General features: G+C 42.8%; 2 protein-coding genes across 7 annotated transcripts in view; one reads left to right on the top strand and one right to left on the bottom strand.

The window, feature by feature from the left end:
* LOC117775585 (C-terminal-binding protein 2-like) overlaps positions 1-4857 on the top strand; it is a 64222-nt gene extending 59365 nt beyond the window's left edge. For 2 of the 4 annotated variants that reach the window (XM_034608894.1, XM_034608895.1), the window contains one exon: positions 1467-4857. In XM_034608894.1, the coding sequence (XP_034464785.1) occupies positions 1467-1650 (184 nt within the window). In that variant the 3' untranslated portion in view covers positions 1651-4857. Of the gene's footprint in view, positions 1-167; positions 509-1466 lie in introns of those variants that run through there. The other 2 variants (XM_034608896.1, XM_034608897.1) reach the window with 2 other exon arrangements.
* Positions 2814-22177, bottom strand: zranb1b (zinc finger, RAN-binding domain containing 1b). 3 transcript variants are annotated; one of them, XM_034608888.1, is made up of 10 exons: positions 21879-22177; positions 19469-20530; positions 13522-13709; positions 12035-12188; positions 11173-11244; positions 9478-9676; positions 8665-8785; positions 8177-8306; positions 6487-6716; positions 2814-6194 (listed from the first exon to the last, which is right to left on the bottom strand). In XM_034608888.1, exons 2-10 carry the CDS (start codon positions 20439-20441, stop codon positions 5976-5978), a joined length of 2286 nt encoding a protein of 761 aa, XP_034464779.1. In that variant the 5' UTR covers positions 20442-20530; positions 21879-22177; the 3' UTR covers positions 2814-5975. The 3 variants fall into 3 exon arrangements, with proteins under 3 accessions (XP_034464779.1, XP_034464778.1, XP_034464780.1); XM_034608887.1 differs by having other exon boundaries at positions 21669-22175; XM_034608889.1 differs by lacking the exon at positions 21879-22177 and adding an exon at positions 21103-21657.
* Positions 22178-22797: the final 620 nt, after the last annotated feature.

Below are 22797 nucleotides of genomic sequence, written 5' to 3'. Positions count from 1 at the left end.
GTTCATGTGTATGTTTGTCACACTTTTGACTTTCTGTTCCTGAATTTTAAGCTGGGTCCCAGTTTTTGTGGCGTATTTTTACGCAGAACTTGGCCCACATGAATTTGTCCATTGGTTTCTCAGTCTCTACATTGTCTCAACCAGACTGAACTGCTTCTCTCACACAGCCGAGTGAACCAAACCATGGTACAGGCCATAGCAACGGGGGGAATGCAGGACAAATTATATACGTAATTCTCAACCAGGTAAATGAAAGCTACCACTGCTGGCCCACAGGCCAGCGGAAATGAAAAGTATCATGAATTAAAACCAAATCCCATTGAAACCTGTAGAGTTTTTTTGTTGCTTCACACTCCTCACATACCCTGTAGCTGTACCCACAATGCACTGCATCTCATCAATGCTCCGACACCACCACCCCCCCACCTCCCCACCCTGAAACAGAATCCATAACTGTGGGGTTGAACATTTTTAAAGAATCATTCACACATTTAATATTGTGACACATTGGAAATGAAGAAGTGTAATAGTTGTTCAACAAGCAGCACATGTTTAGACAGAACTCTTTTCAGAGTGTGTGATGGGTAAAGATGGGATGAGGCCTCACATCATTGTTTACCGATGAAACTCTCACAACAAACCTGGGATTTTCTCACTTGTTTTATTTCCCAACACACTTTCCCCTTTCAGCTCCCTGTAGTAAAGGATCCGTTCACCCACATTACAAATGTTTGTCTCACTCACTCAGACACTTTGAGTATTAGGGCCAATCAAAATATGAGATTTGAGAGTCAAGTCGTATTATTACAGTAATAATACATTTACGAGAATAACGTTGACATTTATGAGAATAAATTCATAATATTACTGGAATGGAGTTTTAAAGATTTCGATGTAATATTACCAGAAGAAAGGTCAAAACTTTATGAGAATAAAGTCGTAATTTTAGGCAACATTTTATTTTAGAGGAGGAATATCAGAGGATTTTTCTACAAAATGGCCTCAATACTCTGTAGAAAGATAAATTACTTAAATTAATATATTTTCTCAATATCATGAGACAAATAAATTCCCTCTGACCTGAAGTCTCACTGGCCGTGTGGCCCCCTGAACAGTGAGAGTTTGTTCTTTGTAATCTGGGTGAATGAACCTTTAACGTCGTCCTCTACAGATACAACCACTAACATCCTCATTTACTGACTTCATGCTGCACTGCTCCTCGTCACGTTTAACCTTGACCCATCTCTTCACAGAGGTGATGCTTAGCACGTCCAACAAACACGGACATTTTCAGATCTGCAGTGTTTTATCTGTGTCCTCAGAAGTTAAAGTCGTAGTTACTCTAAAGATTTTGTTGTGACGATCGTCCACTGAGCAGCAGCCAAAGAGAAAACCTTGATTTTTGAGTCCATGAGTTTTCCTTTGCTCTTTGTGGCGTCTGCTGATCGTCTCCTGTCCGTCTCCAGATTCCCTCCTGGCGTGGTGGGCGTCGCCCCCGGTGGGATTCCTGGACCTATGGAGGGGTTGATGCCCGGGGGTGTCCCCATCACCCACACCCTGCCCCCTGGTACCCATCCGTCACAAACCACCTCCCCCAACCAACCCTCCAAACATGGCGACCCCATGAGAGAGCACATGACTGAGCCGTAGGACTGCTGCTGCTGCTGCAAACGAGCGAGAGGGGGGGGGGGGGCAAATCAAAATATAAGAAAAGAAAAAAAAACACGTACATTTAAAACCAACTCAACCATCCGACCGTTTCGCTTGAGTCCATCTGAAGCTACCAGCAGAGCGACCGCCTGCAGGGCCACGTTTCACACTCTCTTCTTTTTGTATGAAGCCACTAAGCCCGTGTGAGGACAGCTGGACGTTCAGACACACACGAGCTGCCGCACTGACACGGGACTGACCCCCCCCGTCCCCCCCCCCCCCCCTCCGTCCACTCTCTGTCCTTCATTGATTTAAGTGATGCTTTTTGTTTTTTAGCTTTTATTTTTGAGTATATTTTTAGGGAGGCTCCAACTGAACTTCTCGGACACGTTGACACGAACCATGTGCAGGAAGGAAATCCAAGTCGCCACCCCCCCCACCCCCCTCGTGGGGAAGAACTCAAAGGGCAGACGGACACTTGGTCCTTTTGTTCCTCCTTCCTTCCTTCCACAGTTTCCCCCTTTTCCAGTCTTGTGTTATTCTTCTTTTTTTTTTTACTTTCACCTGTTTATCCTATATTCTGTGTTTCTGTTGCAAGTGGATATCTTTTTGCTTTCCGTTCTCCGGTGTGTGAAAATGAATGGATTTACAGTTACATGTCTGTTTTGAGGAAGACGAGCTGCAGCCTCTGCCGTCTCTGTCCGAATCCTGGACTCTGTCTCCGCTGCTGCTGCTTTCTCATCGTAGTGGCCGGCGGCCCCTGAATGTAGAGAGTTGAGCTGGGGGGGGGGCAGCAGATGTGTTTCTTCAGCTCCAGTTAGAAGATTTCACCTTTTTAGGGTCAAAATGATCCCAGAAAAAAAGATTCAATTTGTGATTTGGATTTCTACATTGATTCAATTGATTAAATGAGCTGAGGTGCCGACATTATCTGGAACAGTTTCCTGAATAGTTTGCATCCAAAGCCCCGACTGTAGGTTTCAGTGCTGGTTAGCGAGGTGAGAAAAGACATGAAATTTCTTTCTGACTCAGGAACAAAAATAAAAAATAATAACCTTCCCATTCGTCCAAATCTGAACAAAAAAACGTAAAGAAAAGCAAAAATAAATTTTGGCTTTTCACGTCTTCACCTCTTTCTCCATTGTGTGTTTTTTTTTTTTTTATATATATCAAATATATGTTTTTTGATGTTCGAGGTTTTCAGTCCTGTTAGATTTGTATTGCCTTGTTAAATGTTCTTATAATCATAGTCTTATGTGAGCGACCCCCCCCCCGACCTCCCCTCCATATAGTTTCTCCTTCTACTTTCTTTTCTCTGTTTGTTTTTCTGCTCTGATGAAAGCCAGCTGTGGCTCTCGGAGGCTCCGCGCGGAACAACAGCAGCCACATCCGTCCCTTTAGCTCCGCCGCCATAGCAACAGACGGCTGCTAGCAGATTGTTTGGTTTTTAGTGTGAGTATTTGTATTTGTTTCTTGTACAAGGTGAACATATAGTAAACGGTGCAGCTGGAAACAATAAATAAAACTCGCTGTTCTGATTGATGATCGGCTCCGTGGAACGTTTGTGGGCTTTTTCTTTTCCCTGGACGCTTCAGTCTTTCTTCTAGAAGATGATAACGTTGTGAATTTGAGAAATGCAATGACCATAATGCTCGAGTGTTACAGATTTCTCTTTCAGCCCATAGCTGTTATTAAAAGTCTGAAGTAGTGGTTCCTGTTTGCAGTGTCCCCAGGTTCCAGAGGAAAACTAGAAAAATGTTTGGAGCATCTTTTTTCTAGAAGTAAATTAATGGTCATTAATTAGTGGTGGAGATCAGAGATAATTGTTGGAGAAGTGACGGGGAATCTGTAACTGTGTGTGTCAGGTTCAGATTCAGCACCAAGCGAGCGAAGAGTAGAAAAAGCTGCTGTTCTCTACAGTTTCAATGAGTAATAGTAATATCACACATCTATTTATAGTGGATCACTTGATTGCTTGTTTGTAAAAGGACTCTGCAGCTCTTCCCACCAGCCTCAGTTTCTTTAATCTCACTGTTGTGACTCTCCCACATGAAACTGCTCTCGTGTTGCAGTAGAAAAAGAGCCAAACCATTTCCCTCAGGAGTCGCTGGAGACTGAAGCTGGGCTGGAAGGAGGGAGAGGATATTGGAAGCCGGACTCTGAACGAATCTTAATGTCGCTGCACACAAAGAAAAGATCAAATCTCAAATGTTTTGTTTGCAGCTCAGTTCTGCGGCTGAAGTGCTTTGTGTTCACTAAAGAAAACCACTGACAAGACCTGGTCTCATAAATATGATTAGTGATCATATCTTAGAAATAACTTGTATTATTAGTAAAATTCTCATGGATATAAAAAAGAATATATAAAGATAGATAGAAAAAGTATTTTGGAAAATGTAACATTAGTAATTGAAAGTCTTAATTTTTTGTTTCACAGCTACAACTCCAGACCCGTTTTATTAGACTACTTATTTTACATTGAGGACCCTTCAAAATAAAGTTATATAAAAGCTGATGCACTTAAATTGTCCTTTCAACTACATTCTTAATGAGCTTTTAATTTGTACAGAGAATCCTGAACTCATGAACTCAAACGTTTTTCAGACGAGCGCGTGTTGTGTTCAGTGTTTCTGATTTGAACACATGTAAAACACAGAAGAATTGCAGACAGGAAACAGTTTAGTTGGACATTCAAAAAGGTTTTCCTTTATTTTTTTTTCCGTATTTTACCTGTTCTTTGCGTTACACTCCGTATAGTGAAGTCAGGCCTAAATTCCACAAACCGTCATAGTCACAACTGCAACTATTGCATAAATATAAAGCAACATACAGGTGATGCTCAAAACGTGTATGAGTCGGATGAAACACAGAAGAGGTTACAGTACGCAATGAAAAAAAATAAACATATGCAAACATTCACAGCAAAAAAAAAAAAAGGAACGAAAACTTTTTTTGTTGGTTTTTCTTCTGTCAGCTTTGGTTTTGTACGTTGCGGTCTCACGAGAACCCGGAGGAAAAACCTTTAAGATGTTTTCACATGATGACGACGAGCAGGCGTGAGACAGGGAGGTGAACTGACGCGTACCGTGAGGGTGACGACAAACGCTAATAAGGAAACAACAGACAAAAGAGGAAGTGGGAGACAACAGGGACACAAAGTGTGACTCTGGGTTTGTGTAACCCCCAACCCCCCCCCCCCAAAAAAAATAAAAACAAACAAGAGCACCAGATTTGAGGCAATAACAAATGAGGTACTAAATCGCACGCAACCACAGAAGTAAACGTTCCACTGATGGTCGCGGTTGGTTCTGTCCTCACAGCAACAGTGTTTGTGTGCAACATGTCTTCATCAAGATTGAGAGAATAATTAATAAAAACCACAAAGGAGAAGAGAAAAAAAAATATACAGAAAAGCTCAAATAAGTTTCCAAACAATAAATATGTAGAGTAAGTTCAGAGAAGAAAAACCCAAACACACACATACACTCTCACTCTCTCTCTCTCTCGCGCTCACACACACACACTTCTCAGTTCAGTCAGTCTGAAAAACGGTAAACCAAAGAATCCAACATGAATGTTCTGTGTGCTAAACCTTAGTGAGATCTGACTTGTCAAGGGGGAAAAAAACAAAAAATATCCCTTTTCAAGAGCTTCATACGACGACCTTAGTTCAAGCAATGATACTGTATTTATATAGAAATGATTTAATAAAATGTGCAGTGCTTAGTAATAAGGATTAAAGTCATTTATTATTACACAATCTCTGCCTCTCTAACGATCATGATATTGGCTTCGTCCCTGCCCGTTCAGAAAGAACAAAAACACAAAAACACAAAACGCTAAACCGGTCGACTCATTTTCGACTGGAAAACAAATTAAAAACCTCATAAAATTAATTTGGAAGTGTGCTTTTTGTCAGTGCCCATACTAAAACGGATATAAAGTGTTTGATTTGAATCAATGCTGGTACATTTCCTTATACTCTTTTTATTTTAAACAACCACATGCATTTACATCTATGGATAAAGTTTTCCTTTTTTCCTTTACAATTTGAAACTCAAAAACAAATCAAAAGGTCATTTGCATGTGTAAACCTTTCTCCTCTCCCCCCGACTCGTGTGTTTCTCGGCGGTGGAGTTTGTCTGAGTTGAATGTCCCGTGTCTGAATGCCTGCGTGTGCCAGAGGAGCAGCAGAGTCTCTGGTGAAAGGTGGATCGCTCCTGAAGGCTTTCACAGTTTGTCCGTGTCAGAAAAGAAAAAAAACAAAAGAGTGAGAGAGGAGGGAGATGAGTCCTGCACCCCCCCCTCCCCCTGCTTCAGCTTAATCACTCGTCCTCGTCCTCCTCCTCCTCTTCGCCGTCGGACAAAGATGCGCAGGCTCGGATCTGCCGGTAGCCGTCCAGCCACTTCTCCACCATCTGGGTGACGAGTGGGTGGTTGCGGCGGCGCGAGCTCTTCTGAAGAGCCACCAGGACGCCGCCGTCGGTCACGCAGCAGTCCAACCACTCCCTCAGCAGCTTCTCCTGCTGCTCCTCATTCCCCATCTAACGGACGGGAGACAAATGGGACCATGAGAGGGCGCCACACATCACTCGTCTCAATTCAGGATATTACTTACTTCTGCTGAATCTCTTTAATAGAAATGTTCTGCCAGTGTCTTCCTCAGAGCAAATTCAGATTAACATTAAAGTTATTGATCCAGAAACTCACTTTTCAGAGGGTTGAACTGGTGTCGGTGCAGAGAAGCTTTCAATTAAACAGGTTTCATGCTCACAACAAAACACGTCAATTATCATCATCAAGCGAAATGCACTTTGAAGTGGACCAGGTGCTTACTTCCTGCGCTGAGAGGAAGTGAATGTGAAGCAGCTTCCTCTCGCTGTCGACCAGCGGCAAGAACGTGACGGTCACGTCATCGTCCGTGTTGAGGTTGGCGCCCGCGCCACGATTGTCAAAGCCGTCGTTCTCCATGGCCACCAGCGCCGAGAAGTGGCCACGAGTGTAGCCCAGAGCGATGGGGCTCTTCCAGCAGAAACTCTGCTCCCACAGGAGAGGCAGGTACACGCCTGGGGGGGGGGGGGGGGGGGAGACAGAGCATGTTTAAATTCATTTTCAAAAAACTAGTGAAGGGAAGTGATGTCCACTGTTGGTTGTATGTGCTTGTATCAATGTGTCTTTGTTGTGCAACATATTGTTCGAAAACCAGTTTTACAGTTGTGTTGAACAAAGAGCTGTACACACTGAGCAGGTTTAGTTTTAAAACGCTCAAACAAATCCAGCAAAATGAGCAGTGACTTCTCAATCTGCTCTCCTCAACCCCCGAGCATGTTTAAACTGACCCATAGCACCACCTGCTGTTGTGGAGGGCAAGCTGCTTGGGGTATTTGTTAGAAGATAATCAGCAGAAAAAACTTTGAAAGATAGTTTCTTTGGACATTCTGCATGTTTCCCTAACCCTAACCCTAACCCTATGACATGGGTCATACGTATTGGACAGATAAGTAACTCATACTACTCATACTGGCTTGATTTTAGGAGCGGTAATCACCAAGAGTTAAGTGTCATGATTAATATCAGTCTCCTTGAGCTTTGAGGTTCTGGAGCTTTTAAATGTATTTATTTTAAAAAGGCACTGCTCTTTATTTTCTGCATTTTAAGTAGCAACACTGCATCATATTTTATTTTACTAATTAGAATGAATGTAAAAGTGCCCTAGATTTAAGTATAGTACTTAAATGATTATATTACTTTCTACCACTCTGCACTAACTACACAGTAAGATACTGGTTGTACACTAAACAAGAGACAGTGTTTGTCTCATGTTTCTTCTCCTCTGTAATAAACAGAGCAGCCCTCACCTCATGAACACTCTGTAACTGACACCATGACAGTGACGCCTCTGAGAAGCTACTCTCCTCTCCCAGTAACTATTGTGTTTTTACTGGGTTCACTTGGTCACCACTTAACTCCCCTCCCTCTCTATAGGCGCCCATATGCACTGGGTGTTTTACATTGGCTCCTGGCAACAGTAAATCCCGGATCCATCAGACGGGGCTTTACCACAGGCAGTTGGCCCTTGCACAGCGCTTTCATCATCCTCTGTACGACTTCACTCGGAAGGCAAATTGAATCCAGACTGTTTTTACTGCTGGCAATAAAGGTGGACCATAGTATTGTTTGACTCTGGGTTCTGATGGTTTACATATGTTCAAGTGGGTCTGGATGTGTGCGTGGAACAAGTATAAATGTTCTGCCGTGACAAAGGAGGAGGACTTGTTTAGCTTTAAACTGGTATTTTCAGTCCCACGGTACTAAAATACCCCTTACAGACACTGGACCGATGCATTTTGTAAACAGCAATTACTGACAGATCACAGGGGCAGTTATGTCATCTATGCAGACACATGTAGGCTGCAGCTATTTCATAAAGGAAGGAAGTCTCATCCTCCTTCACCCACTGGAACGGAACTGCACTCGATATTTCTAGACATTTAACCAAAACATTGTAAGTCAGTGAACTGCTCACCTTGAAAACGGGTGTACCCGAGCGTTTCGCCACGGAAACTTTTGTAATACTTCACTCCGTAGACGATAATGGGCCGACGAAGAATGTGTGCAAGAACAAAAATGTGGGTCTGCTCCAAGCTGGATCCTGGCTGTAAAGAAATAAAAACACGACACAAAAGGTAAAAACAGTTAGAAAGCCATGGCTGTACATTCCCACAAGTTACCTCAGTTTACTCCCAAGTGCTAAAGCTCGAAACACACAATTACTGCGCTTTCCCACCCTCATGTAATAACAACCCACCCAAATACTCAGTCTCTGAGGTCACACAGAGCAGTGAGAAGCAGAGAAGTGCAGACGACAAGCAGGATGCACTTTCAGACGGCATTACAGATTAAGTATAGTGTGGTTAGCTCTTGCATAATTCATACATCATTAGTGTGTCACATTTTAAAGCACATCAGGCTCCTCTCCTCCATTTCAATCTGTTTTCTTTCATGTGCACATACCTGACTCGCCAAGGAGAGGATGAAAGCCCAGTCCTCCTGCCACTGTTCCTCCCGCAGTGAGAAGTGCAGGCCGAAGCTCTGAGAATACCACGACTCCCACTCCTTCCAGCGAGTGTAAAACCTGCAGACACACCATTTTTGTTTAGGACATTTTCTACCTCTCTGTGCAGAAATGTGGGTGGGACTGCTATTCACTGAATTCCTCCATCTCTTTTAAAGATAAGTGTGACTGGTAATTACTCATTTCAGCAAAATAGTAATATCCTCACTGAAAAATCCACAGTTCCTTAGAAACAGACACGATAGAGACACTGGGTTGTTTTGTTCATGCAGAACAAAGCTCAGGCTTTAAAGTGTTTTCATTTTAAAAACCAAGAGTTTCCAGATCAAAGGGTGACGTCTCTGCATGAGCCGACAATGCACACTGGATACTGGAGCTATATTCAAACGTTTGAATGCTCACTTCTTGCAAACATTTCTAAGTTAAACCTTGCAGGGAAAGGTGTTTTCTTGTTGGACCCTAATGCTGCATTCATTAAGGATTTATTTTAAAAACACTGTCTGCATTAAATGTAGAGAAAAATCCAGTATATTCATATTTTTACCCACATTAAGGTCTCGGTTTATCAAAATCATACTCCTCATATCATATTCCTGAAAAGCAGCAAGCCAGTTCAGCAGCACCGGTTGCAAACACTTATTTTGTATTTCATTCTACTAAACACAGTTTGTATAGAGAAGATTAAAATCAGCACGCCATACTGTTCACAGATTGTTTACTATAATCCCTACTCCTCGCTCTGAAGGCCTCACCAGTGGGAACAGTCGTGCAGGCTGTCATGGAGGGTCTTGCGAAGCACCGAGTCCTTGTCGTAGATGCCCCATGTGGCCTGCAGCACGGAGTCGAGCAGACAGTCCCCGGCCGTGCGGTTCCACAGGGCATAAAGCCGACTGTCTAACCTAGTCCCGAGCTCCAGGGACCAGTTGATGATGGGAGACTCCTCTTCAAGTTCTAGACAAGAGGGAGAGGAAACGTTGAGTGTTTTATCTCTCCTTAAAAACAGAAAACCTCTCCAAGTGAACACCTTGTGCCAATGAATACAAGTGAGGGTGGTCTGGGGTTGCATAGAGGCCATAGTGGGATATTTTTCAGGTTGCAAGACAGGTGATATCATGTGAAAGGACTGTTTGGGAGAGTGTGAATTACCCCTCACACCTGTAAAAATAGATTTGACATAACAGCAGCTGAATAGATCTGCATGTACAGCACAACACCAGAGGACTGAGAACATATACAGATGCGTCTTAATGTGTTGCAACGTGCACATGAAAACATTAACTGTTGCCCAGCAGAGATGAGTATCTTTAAGCTGCACAGAAAAACAAAACCTGAATTCTATCCAGCCTTCTACATTATTTTTAGACAAGCAGACGTCCATTTCAATGTATTTACAGTCATTTGTAAATAGAAACTTGTTTGGAATATGATGTAACCCCTTTATCAGATTGTTTGGGACTTGGAGCTTTGGGAGTGGCAGAGCACTGGGACAACTGAGCTCTGTCGGGGAAGAACACACAGTATTTTCCTTCTGGGACCATGAGTTTGAAATGTACAAATGACCCTTTGTTCAGCTGTGGAGCGATTTATTTAGCAGCTTTTTAAGTTCGTAAAAACAACAAAACAAGATCAAGAAGTTTCATGTTAAATTTAAATCGCACTGCGTATTTAACACAAACATGCAACGCAGCTAGCATTGTCGCTACACGTGTGACACTGTGCATGACTTATGTGATTTTATTCTGCATTCACACCATGCACGCTAAAGAAAGGTGAAGGGTATACAATGGCCAGGTCCTCAGGTTTAAAGCAGCGTTATCTGGTCTCGTCTTAATCCTTTAACAAGGAGACAAGGTTTTCTATTCACTTGTGCATTTCATGTTTCTGCCGATACTCCTCACTTAAGTCCAAGCAAACACACACAGGGATTTCTGTCTCTCTTTAACCTGAGCTGCTGCAGTGTTTAAAACACTGGGATGTCTAAACAGGACCCACGAATAAGCAGCACTTAAGAATGAGAGTGTTGCAGAAAAGTGATGCCTTTTAAAAGTGTGTTTTTTTTGTATTTGTGCATGCCTGCGACTGTGTGTGTTTTGAGAGGAAGAACAATCATTCAGGGGGGGATCAGAGAAATCCCTAAAACTCAATTAGGCTTATTAGGGGAGATGCAACTGGTACGAACGATAAAGAAGAGACCTTCTGGCAAAGTGACAAGCAGGCAGGCAAAACACGGCGTTGCCAAGAGGGGAAATACAAGTAATATAACACTGCCAATACTTGGCTGCCTTCCTGTTATAGTACACAGTTTGTGAGGGGGCTCCCTGTGTTTGCCAAGCCGCCAGACCACCTTGGATCTGGTTTCTCTCTCTCTCTCTCTCTCTCTCACAAAGTAGTTGCATAAATATGTAAACACATTTGAGAGGTGTTACTGCAACATTAAGTGATTTCACCTTTTTGTACGTCTCGGTCCAGCACCTCATCAAACAGTTTTTCCTGAACTGCTGGGGGCAAATCTTCAATGTCTGAAAGAAAAACAAGTCAAAAGAAAGGGGGTTATCAGAGGAGACACAGGTGAAGGGAAGGTCGTATTTTATTAGATGAATTCATTCATGTAATGTTTTTTTTGTCTGATCTGGCTCATTTCAACTCAAGCCACCATGTTTTTGTTCCTTCCACAATAGTCACTGGCTTTCACTGCATGTTCGGAGCTCTTGTCAACACAGTGGCTCATTCTTTGGCTTAACTAAATGAATGCATTGACTTTGTGGAACTGAACAGAATGGCTTTCTATAGTGGCCAGGAGCCAAGGTCTGCATTGTTCTGAACACTCGGCATGACTAAAAAATCCTTAGCTTAGCTACTGGCAAAAGACTGAACCATAATAGCCATTCCACAAAATGAAATTCAACAGAAATAACACTGAATGGATGTAATTTTAAAGAATGAAATTGGCAAAAAAAAGCTTAATATAGCATTGTTATGAACAAGAGACGTGCACCGTCGATGGGCTTGTACACTCTGCATGCAAAAACAATACTCAAACAGTGAGCCAGAAGTGGCCGCAGCTTTCTGGCAGTTGAAGACAACCATAGCATTATGTCCCCTCAGCAACCGAACAACAAGTAATTTCATACACCACAAGTAAACAAAACAAGTGTTCTATCACACACTTGGCAAGACAGACCGGGTTTCTTCAGCTACAGAGTTTAACTTTCCCCTGATACAGAATTCTGGGTTTCAAGCTATGACATCCAGATGCAGCCTGTTGTTGTTTTGGCCATATTTGTGTATTTGCTGGGGGGGGTTGCTGACCTGCAGGCAGGGTGAAGGTCACCAAGTCCGTGAGGAAATAGCAGGTAAAGTCTCCCTTGCGCTGGTGAAGAGAGGCAGCGACCTCACGCCGGATCTGCTCAGTTAGCTCCGGACACACCATGGCTGGAATACACTTGGCTGCCTGTTGGGACACCTGTAGAAATGGAGAGGAGAAGCAATATAATCTCTGTCTAAATATGAGGAGTATATGAGACAGTGGCTGAGTATTGAGCAGAAGTATGTCTGACAATGGCTGAAAGACACATGTGCAAAATAAGTCTAAAACATTTGAATAATTACCATTAAAGCCCTGTGGTTGTATGTCTCTGCCAACCAGTGTAGTTTCAGTCTACACACTTTTTCCCCACTCAAGAGGCCACTTGACCTTTGACCACCCACATGTACTAACTTAATCCATTAGTCTAAAGGAACTTTTACGCCAAATTTGAAAGGATTATCTTGAAGTGTTTTTAAGATTCATCCTAGAGTCCAACTCAATGTTTGTACCAAATTTGAAGAAATCCCCTAAAGGCATTTTATTAGATATTGTGTCAGTAAAAATGGGACAGATGAAAACCCTAAAACATTATGCCTTTGGCTGCTGAACATCACTGGTGCAGAGGCATTCAAAAGGATATTGCACATTGGGCAATTGTAAACTATCCAAAGCCAAAAAGATGTTTTCTTCAAGAAAAGTTATCATTGAAATATATTAGAAAACCCATTATTTTTGCGTGTGCTTCCGTAGGCCACTCTGTGATCTGAACTAATTTTACTAATCTTGTCACTGATCTAATCTAAGTTGCCTCAAGGACAACAGGATGAAAAGAAGTGTTTTAGTGTTTGGCATTGAAACAGTTGTTGGCTGTGCATTTCTTCAGGGGAATGATGCAGTGGCTGCTCACTGACCCCCTCAGAAAAGAAACTGGGACAGTGACTGAGTGTGGGAGGCGAGGTGTATATGCAGATAATCTGGGATCACAGTGCTGACGGCAAGCGAGCTGCCATCAAACTCAGCACCCAGACATCAGCTTAGTGAGCCTCCTTGATGCAGACATAACAAAAAAAATATATATAAATAATATATAAATAACCAACAACATGAAATCATTACTAGTCTCGGGAAGGTATCATATTTAACTCTGTCTTTCTGTGTGTTTGACAGAAAATGAGGCAAAGAGATGAGTGTGTGTGGGCGACTTCCAGCCTCTTCCCTCTCTACAAGCTCTCTGCCCTTGTGCCTCCTCTCGGCTGATCTCATTGGATGTTGAGATCAGACTTTACAAGAAAAAGCTGCATCGACGCCGACACAGACTGACTCATAAACAAGCATCGCTGTAATTGTACCAGAACTGTACTTTTTTTATATTTAACACATGAATCCCATATGGCCATGCTGATATATTGTCTCTATATGACTGAATTCTGTTGTACAGAATGACACACAAGTGATTCTTCCAATCTAGTGCCAGGTTGTCTCTACTGACCTCCGTGAGTAGCACAGCCAGCATGTCCTGCCTCTGGAAGCGGATGGCCAGGTGAACCAGCGTGAAGCCGTCATCAAATGCCGAGGACCGATTTAATAAGCGCACCTCGTCTGATGTTAGCTGTCGTGCAATGTCACCTCCTGATGACTTGTAGGCCTCCACAGCCGCCAGGTCCCCTTCCACCACACCTGTCGGACAAAGAGCGAGAAGGAAAAAGGTCACATCGATAAACTACATTAAAGTGAAGTTTTTTTCTTTTGATGCTTTTAAATAGAAGACATTTAACTTAGAACCAATTAAACAGTGCACAGACAGGACAAAAAAGTAATACTTTGGTTTTAATCAGGAGTAGAGCCTGACAAGGATGGAGTTTTGGTGTCTGGTGGTGATATCAATATTAGGAAGTAAAGAATTTCAGAAAATTAGATATTGACTGATAAATATATTTTAAGACATTGGCAAGGATTCCTAATATGTCATTTTACCCTTATGTCAAAGAAATGTAACTGAAGTTTTGATATTTTACCTTTTAACTATAAACCATAAAAAACTATACATATATTTTTAATGTAAATTGTTTATTCTATAAAATAAAAGGTTTCATTTTAGCAAACATAAATGTCGATACATATAAGTCTGTTAAAGGCTCATTTTGTTATCTGCCATCTGATAAATCGGTCAGGGTTTAATTAGGAGTCAACACAAGTTCACAGTTTTAAGTGGTGCTTTTACAGAGAGCTTCAAACACATTCAACAGCACAAGGATTTAAATCTGATAAAGAAATTACAGGCATTTCAGTTTCCTTTTGATTGCATCATGTAGCTTAACCGACTGTGTTTGTTGAAACAAATCTAAAAAAGAAATTACGTTGATGAGTGAGGTTAACTCAAATCATGGCTCGACAGATTCTCCTTAGAGCTTGTGCAGGGAACACTCTGTGCTCAACCGACAAGTATAAAATGAGAGAGATCAAAATGTGCTTCATCTCGTGTCACGGAGGGAACAGCTTTAAGACGTATAAGTGGAGGGGGAAAAGACAATAGGAGGCCACTTTGTAATCTGTCAGTTATTTTCTGCCTCCTTTATCTTCAGGCTCAGATCTTAGCGTGAGGAATGAAGGTTGCGTTGGAACAGATGGATGCAGGTGTTTCCTTTTCTTTGCCTTTTTTGGCCCAATGTGCAAATATAATAACTACTACTGCTGCTTACTGACAGATGCAAAATAAATAATCTGTTTGGACAAGACCGTCAAATAGTAGAAATATATTTGACGGAGTGCAGTAGAAAACATACAATAGTCTACAGTCTTACAGTCTTACACGCTACTATGCTAAATTACTATTGCAGAGACCCAGCACATATATGATACCTTTAAAATTTGATGCTCAAGTCAACTCATTTCTCATCAACTCTGTGTTTTATGTCGTATAGAGTGAGAAAACCACGAGGTGAAGTGAACGTGGTGTGTGAGTGCAGCAGTAAACCTTCGTGAGAGGCTCCAGGATGGAGGTATTTTTAGTTTAACTCCTAATCCAAAGCAATAGCACACACAGATAAAATGTCAGCTAACAATGAAATGTGGATGGTTGTGTAATCAACTCAAAACAAGAAATGTGGTGATAGGGTGAAACCACCAACACAGCGAGATATAACCAGAGTTATTTAGGACAATAAACCATTCGGACGAGGAGGTTATTTCAACAGAGTTAAATAAATTCTCAAAGTGATCATGAATTTCAACGTGACACAGCTGCACAAAATACCTCTTTCCATTTCTAGCATATACAGTGTAATGGCCATGTAGTATTCTCTCGTACATTTGACAGCATTAAACACTGTTGAGCTTTTGTTCTCGTGTCAAAGGACCACACACAATGCTCAGCTGCATAATCTGTGGGAGAGTGAGACCGAGAGTGAGGGAGACATGGAGTGGGTGGAAGGACTCGCTGTGCCATGTGGAGCTGGCTAGCAGAGTTAAGAGATGGAGGGAGAAACTGCACAATGGGAGTGCAGTGCGATAGAGAGGGATCGCAACCACTTTCCACAAAGCACTCCATTAGCGTGGGTGTGTCTGTGGCCGTGCACTCAGTACTGTACTCACGGAACCTTTAGGCAACACAAAGGGTGCAAATATGCAAAGAGGCGTACACTTTAAGACCGACTGATGAAAGAGAATCAGGATAAGTGGTGCTGGTCTTTTCTTGCCTCCACACAGAACATGTTTCTTTTCTTTTAATCAGTTAGAGTGGTCACCTCTATCAATGTGGGAAAAAAACTGTCTGCATTGCTCAACCAGCAACTGCAATGGGTAATACACCATAAACCAATACGCAATAAACTATATGAGGGTTACTCTCTCTTAGTCCTTATTTAATTCCTAGGAGTATTTTTAAATATATTATGGGTCTTTAATTGCATCTGGCAAGGAGTTTATGTTTTCATCCCTATTCTTTTGTTGCTTGGTTTGTTTGTTTGTCAGCAGGATTACACAAAAACTACTGAACAGATTTCCAGCACTATGCGATACGGCGTTTTGACCTTTTCACCAGTTTTCCTTCACCGCCATCTCAGATGAAAATCTAAGCGACTCAGGTGCAAAACACGTTCAATGATAAAAATGATCTATGTATTAAAGTTCTATTCATCTTACGCAGCAAAGGGCAATGAATAATCGTGATGCATTATGAGTGACCAATACAAACAGCAGAAGATGTCTAGCTAAATGGCTAACTGGCTAGCAGTGCGTTTTTCCTTGATCATGGGTAGTTATAGCAGAGATGGAGAAAGCCATGTATTATGTTGTAACATGGTTTAGTTATAGTTTGAATATTGTTGGAAACCTATCTGATAATATAAGTAAACAAGTCAACAAAATAAATAACATAGGTCAAGTTGTTTTTAGACATTTTAACAGAGAATTGTTACAAATGATGTCTTTAAATTTTGTTTCATAAGGGGGGTTGGCTTTTTCCAGTTGCTGTACGTTAACAAATGGAGCTGAAAAGCTGTAACTACCACCAATGTGGAGCTAAGTTAATGTGGATTCAGTAGTGAAACAGTTTATATGCATCTTCAATAGTTTTAGGAGTATGTCCACACGAACATGACGGGATTGGTTACCAGTCTATACAGTAACTAAAGAATAACAATACAGAGATATGATGTGTTTGGTCCCAGATCACTCAGCCTTAGTTAGTCCAGTTCCCTTACAGAAAGTAGGACATGGGATTGTTTAGTGTTTGCACATTCCCCCTGTGTTTCTGTTCACGTGGACTTCCTTTGACCGGGCTCCTGTTTCCTTTCACATTCTTGAGACAGGAGTACTGGAGGCTTTGAATTGCATTGTATGAAGATATTCATGAGTGTGAGGGATTGTGACTCTATCCATGTTTGGTATCAATGTAATGGACTGATAACCTATCCAGGACATTTCCCAATCTATAGCCCTCATGTGATAAGTAAGGCTCCTGCCCCATCTGAACAAAAGAATATATACGCTATAAAAATTGCGGAATTGTGTTTATCCAAGAAAATGGTAAAAGTTCCGTATAATATATTCTTTGTGGCAGGTGAGTGTAGAATGGTGAAGAACACCTGTTATTTGCCTGTTATATACCCTCAGTATTACAAATGCTAGGGTTTCTTTAAAACTGTCTGCTTCTCTTTGAAAAGGCCATTTTCAACACACATTGCCCTCTGTGAAGTCCAGCCCTAAGTGAGGTGTGAAGTCTCTTTAATCATTACAAGATTGGACAATGAGCCAATAAACCTGCACAAATACAGACAAGTGGGCACTTTCAGACTGACCTGCATGACAAGTCAAAAAACGAAACGTGTGGCTCATCACATTCCTCAAAAAGTCCATAGTCTCAGGCTTCAGGAATCTCGAGGGCAAAGCATTAAGCTACCCTCTCTTAAAGCAGTTTACGGTTCCGGAAAGAAACCTCTGCAGAGCTGCTGAGGTGGTCGACATGAAACATCATGAGACCTGTCCTCTGTAAACAATCACAGATCTGTTTATAACCTCATAAACAGGATTAGATTGGGATGACTTGTCAATGGGCTGAAGACAGAAATGCAGACACGAACGCGCCACATGTAAGCAACAAGAGTCTAGCTTAGGGAGTCGATCTGGGGTCGTCCACGATGCAGGGGCGAAGGTTATTGCTGTTGCCAAAGAGCTGATTATATTTGAATTGTGTTGCATGGGTCGGGCTATTTTTAGTGCAGAAGGTCCCTTAGGAAACTGGAGCGTCAAGCGGAACGATGGAGCCACTGTTTACAAACACTGATGTCTATGTGTCAATGAGAGGGAAACCCACCGAGCAACTGAGCCCTGCTCTCTGCCTTTATCCTCTGAAACTGCAGTATGGTCACACCACGTTCACTCACTCAATGTTCCAGACATAATTAAACTTAATTAAATCAAAGCTACATCCTCTGTTTTAATTTTTAAAGTGTTTCAAAACTAAAACCACGCAAGTGCTATAGTTCTGTATCGGTAATAGTCTTCATACATACTAATACATCTGAAAAAGCGAATCGCGTCACTATTCACATATTTCTCAGTTTTTGACCGTTTATACTAGAACAGAGCCCTAGAGTTTCAAACTAGACAAGAATGGAGAAGTGCAGACAGCAGACGTAAACATTACTAAGATTAATGTAATCTAAAACTAACAGGTAGTGTAGCCTGGGATAACAAATTTCCTTCTCGACTTGCTGCTGACAGATGTGGTGAGTTATTAGTGTAAATTGAGTGTCTGTCATCTATGGCATTGCGGTGTGGGTTTATTGGCAAAAAGTAATGTGGACGTTTTTTTGTCCAAAACATCCAGACTGGCCCTGAGACAACTTCTCAATCAATCTGTTATTGATTAATCATTCAAGGAATTTATCAAGCGGAAATTGTCTGGTTTCATCTCCTCAAATGTGAATATTTGTCATGTCATGTTTTAAGACAGTAAATGTAATATTTATTGATTTTTGAACTGTTTGTAAGACAAAAAAAATAACCATATATACACATGTCACCTTTCGTTCTCAAAACTGTAATGATCATTTTTTCCTAAGTGATTGATCAAGAGAAGAAAAGGCAGACAATGATTGTGAAAATAATAATTTGCTGAATCTAAAGTAGATGTAATGAACATAGTGGTAAATAAGCAAAGATTTAAGCTGTGGCTTGGATATTAACTGAATCAAGAAACAATGGAATGGAAACAGAACGAGTGAACACTTGCTTAAAGAAATTACGCCCGCCCACCATCAGACATTCAAACCAGATGAGACTTGGCCTGAAGGGGACAAGCAGCACAGACAGGAGGGAATTCACCCTGTCACATGTAGGAAGAGATGCTGCGTCAGACCAGAAGCAAATCTAAGCACAGTGATATTTCTTTGAAATTCAGACCCAATACAAAAAAAAAAAAAACATAACTATTTATCACTGCGATATCAAATACATGTGTGGTTGTCAAATTTGTGCTGTCGGTGTTACCATGAAAACATTTTTTCCACAGAGACAGAAAGGCCGAGTGGGTGTGCAGAACAAACTCAGTAGTCATGGTAAAGACAAGAGAAAGAGTGAGACAGCGATGTGAGAGAGGAGCCTGGGTAAAAAGCAATCACTATTTTTTCTTAAAATGTTCATCCTTCCTCCCACTCCACATTCAGCAGTCGATAGTGTGGGAGGCCGGACACTTGCAGCTTGTAGGGGAGTTTTACACAAGCTGAATGCAAAGGATTTCTTACCATATAGTATATCAGTAGTATGATGGGATTCTGAATCATCTGGACTTGGCAATAAAAACAGATAGCAAAAAATGACCTTGTAGAGAGTAAAACTATATTGGTCATTCTTGCAGATTCTGTAAAAGCCCATGTCATGGTGTTGGCCTGCCTTAAATCACTGACCTAACAAAATCATATATTCTTGAGACTCACCAACACAGGCATTGAGGAAGAGCCAGTCAGTCCTTCTCATCCTGTTCTTTATCTGCTTCAGTTTTTTGAAATCCACCTCCAGCTCCTCTTTGCTCCCAATCCCTGCCCCTGACTCCAATTCAATCCTCTGAAAGTCCATGTTCATCTCCGACTCCTGTTTCGAGGTCGGAGGAGATCTTCTTTGGCTGCTGCTACAACTGCCCACCCCACCTACCACGCTGCCTACTCCTTGCCCAACCATGTGCCCAGCAACACCCCTCCTGTTGTCCCTGCCATGTTCATTAAGTCTTGAGGAAGGTTGTTGGCTCTCGGGCTTTGATGCCAGTTCGATGGGTTCAGTTAGCAGACTATTTGGTCTGGGGTGGTCGCACATCACACACTTTTGTGCCTTGGCCCAGTTCTCGCAACTGCAGGCAGTGCAGGTCCAGTGCTGTACGTGAGTGTTAAGCCTGTTACGGTCATTATATTCCTCACAGGGGTCTGTAGTTGTGGCCAAGGGAGCGGGACGGCATCCAGAGCCTGAGGTGTGGGGTGACTCTGTGGGGCTGCGTGGCTGCTGGGTATGATGTCCTTGGTGGATGGCATGTTGCCTATGTTGTTGTTGTTGAGCGTGAAGCCTCTGGCAGAGGCACTGGGTGCAACGGATGGCCCGAGGCCAGTTCAGGTAGGTACACATGTGGCATGACCACTTGCTACTTGTCTCAGGTACATCAGCAATGCGAACACGGGGTCGAGCACTGGAGTCTGGACAAATTAGTAAGCTGGAGCCCCCTTGGGGTGGGCTGTTGCTGAGGCCTGCAGGGTCCCACTGGTGCAGACTAGCATCCAGAGCTGGGCTGGTCTTGAACGGCTCCTCAGTAATGATAGCACCCCCGCTGGGCCTCTGAGCGCGGCACATGGTGCACTTGATGGCTGACGGCCAGTTCTCGTATGTGCAGTATTCACAGGGCCACTTGGCAAGCAGCTCGGTCATCGTCGCACCTCCGCTGAAGGGGACTTCCTGCCGTTCAGAGGGGCTCTCAGCTTGGAAGATCCACTCTCAAGGAGATCACACAGCAAGCACTAGTTTACAAAGACAAAAAAATACAGGGCAGTTTAGGAAAAATTTATGTTCGTTATGTCAAATAAATATTTCACTTGACTACACTAAATTATCAGTGGTGGGGGGGGAGAGAAATGATATATCATGTAGCTCAAAGGCACAACTGAAAAGAGCTTAACTTTCCAAGTTTTTAGTGATAAATCTCTCCAACAGTGCATCATTACACAAACCTCAGACAAAGCACTCTTTATTGGAGCCATCTGTGCCACACAGCCATTGGGACACTCACTGACAGACACTTGGGATAATCTACAGTGCTGTGTACTGTCGGTCTGGCACTTATCTGCAGCTACAACTCACAGGTAGCAGTGTGCAGAGAGAACAGAAAGAACCAAGAGGAAGAGTGCAACAATGGCAAACACCTGACACTGGCTTTTAAAAAACACATACAGTGGGCAAACGTGTCCTACAGCCCGAGCAGGGTAACAAGAGACAAGGGCAGATGAAACCAGACACCCGGCAGGGAGGCGCGTGACTGGTTAAGACACTTTCTGATGCACTGGAATTGAATTCACCCCCAGAAGCCTCTTACCTACACATGGAAAGTGAATGATACGCAAACACATGTCCTGAATTCCGATCAATGTTATTGTACATACCATGGAGAGACTAACACAGATGACAGAGATCCAAAATGACTGCAGCTCTCACGGAGGAGCGCTGTGTTTACACCACGCCTCCAAGTTTACCAACACACCGTGAGAAATTCAACACATTACCGAGAGACAGGAGCAGGGCTCGGGGTCAAAGCTAACAAAACAATACATCAACACGAGGAGCGGTGCCCACGTTAAACTCGTGTTTTAAAATCCAACACATTCAGCGGAAATAAAAGAAAGAAATCAGCTTCTGGAGTTTACGAGCAGAATTTTTTTTTACTTTTTCCCTAACAAGCTAGCAACCGCACACATGCTAATTGGTGTGTAAACAGAGCTAACAGGGAAGAGCTAGCTGTTACATGACAACCGTTAGCCCAGTGACCGGATCATGTTTGGGCTGGCTCTCTCTCTCTCCTCCCCTCCTCCCGCCCGACCGCAACCGCTCGACGGGCCCGTGTCAACTCCAGCCAGGGGACGGGGTGGTGGAAAGCAGCCTCACCTTCGCTTGCCTCGCCGTGTTTACTTCCAAAAGACAAACGGTGCTCTTCCCCCTCCCTCCCCGGAGCTGTCTCTCACCGCCTGCCCGCCGCCAGCAGCACCACAGAGACCCCGGGACTCAGGCTCCTCTCTCTCACTACACCCGCCGCATATTTACTTCTTCTTCTCCGGGGGGACGCCGCTCAGTTGCCACTTGAAGGTCCATACATACCGCGGAGGAAGAAGAATAACCCCCCCTACCCCTGGTCCCGGCCGCTTTTGACGCTTTTAAATCATCTTTTTTCTTGTTTATCCTTTTTTAATTTCCAAACACCGAGCTGACGGAGCTTCAATGGCGGCGAGAGAAGCAGCGGAGGGAGGCTGGAAAACACTACGAGGGAGAGAGAGGAGAGAGAGAGAGGGAGAGGAGAGAGAGAGAGGAGATCCGAGGCTGGATCAGGATTTACCACCTGGATCTGCCGGGCGCGCCCATTGGCTGGCTGGCGTGTATCCCCCGACGCGGACCAATCACAGGCCACGTCTCTCGTTGCCTGCTGTTAAAAGGCTCAGTGAAATCAAAACAGCCTCGACAAGTCACAATAATAAAACCCGAAGGTGATTTTTGTTCTTTTTCTTAAGTCTCGACAGGATCAGTTATTTAGAATTAAATGGGTTTTTTTACTCGAGCATCGTTATAAGTTGCATCTCCCACCAGTAACCACTGGTGTCCCCTCACTCGAAGTGGGGCTGAGGGGATGATGTCATCGTAAAAAAAAAAAATACTGCAGCAAGCAGTCTGCAGTAATGCATGACAGCTGGAGCGACTCTTTCCAGCGATGGATTATCGTTATTGTTATTGATGAGCATCTACAGGCCCCCTCACCGACATTAAATCTGCACCAAATTAAACATTTACTAAATCATTGGTTCTTAGGCGACATGTTATGCATCCGTGCAACTCTTGTTTACTGGGAAGGACGTCCCACTCCGATGTGATGTCACCGACACAAGCACCAGTAGGTTTGGCGCATAGAGCGATGTCCACAAAGTAAATGAGTTCTGCACAAGTAAGAAAGAAGCTAGAATCTTACACAAATTATCTTGCAAAATACATTTTAGCATGAATGTATCCATATATATATATATTTTAG

Source organism: Hippoglossus hippoglossus, chromosome 15 (genome assembly GCF_009819705.1).
Source record: "Hippoglossus hippoglossus isolate fHipHip1 chromosome 15, fHipHip1.pri, whole genome shotgun sequence".
NCBI lineage: Eukaryota > Metazoa > Chordata > Actinopteri > Pleuronectiformes > Pleuronectidae > Hippoglossus > Hippoglossus hippoglossus.
The sequence above is the reverse complement of the archived record's forward strand: the minus strand, read 5'-3'. Positions and strand labels throughout refer to the sequence as shown.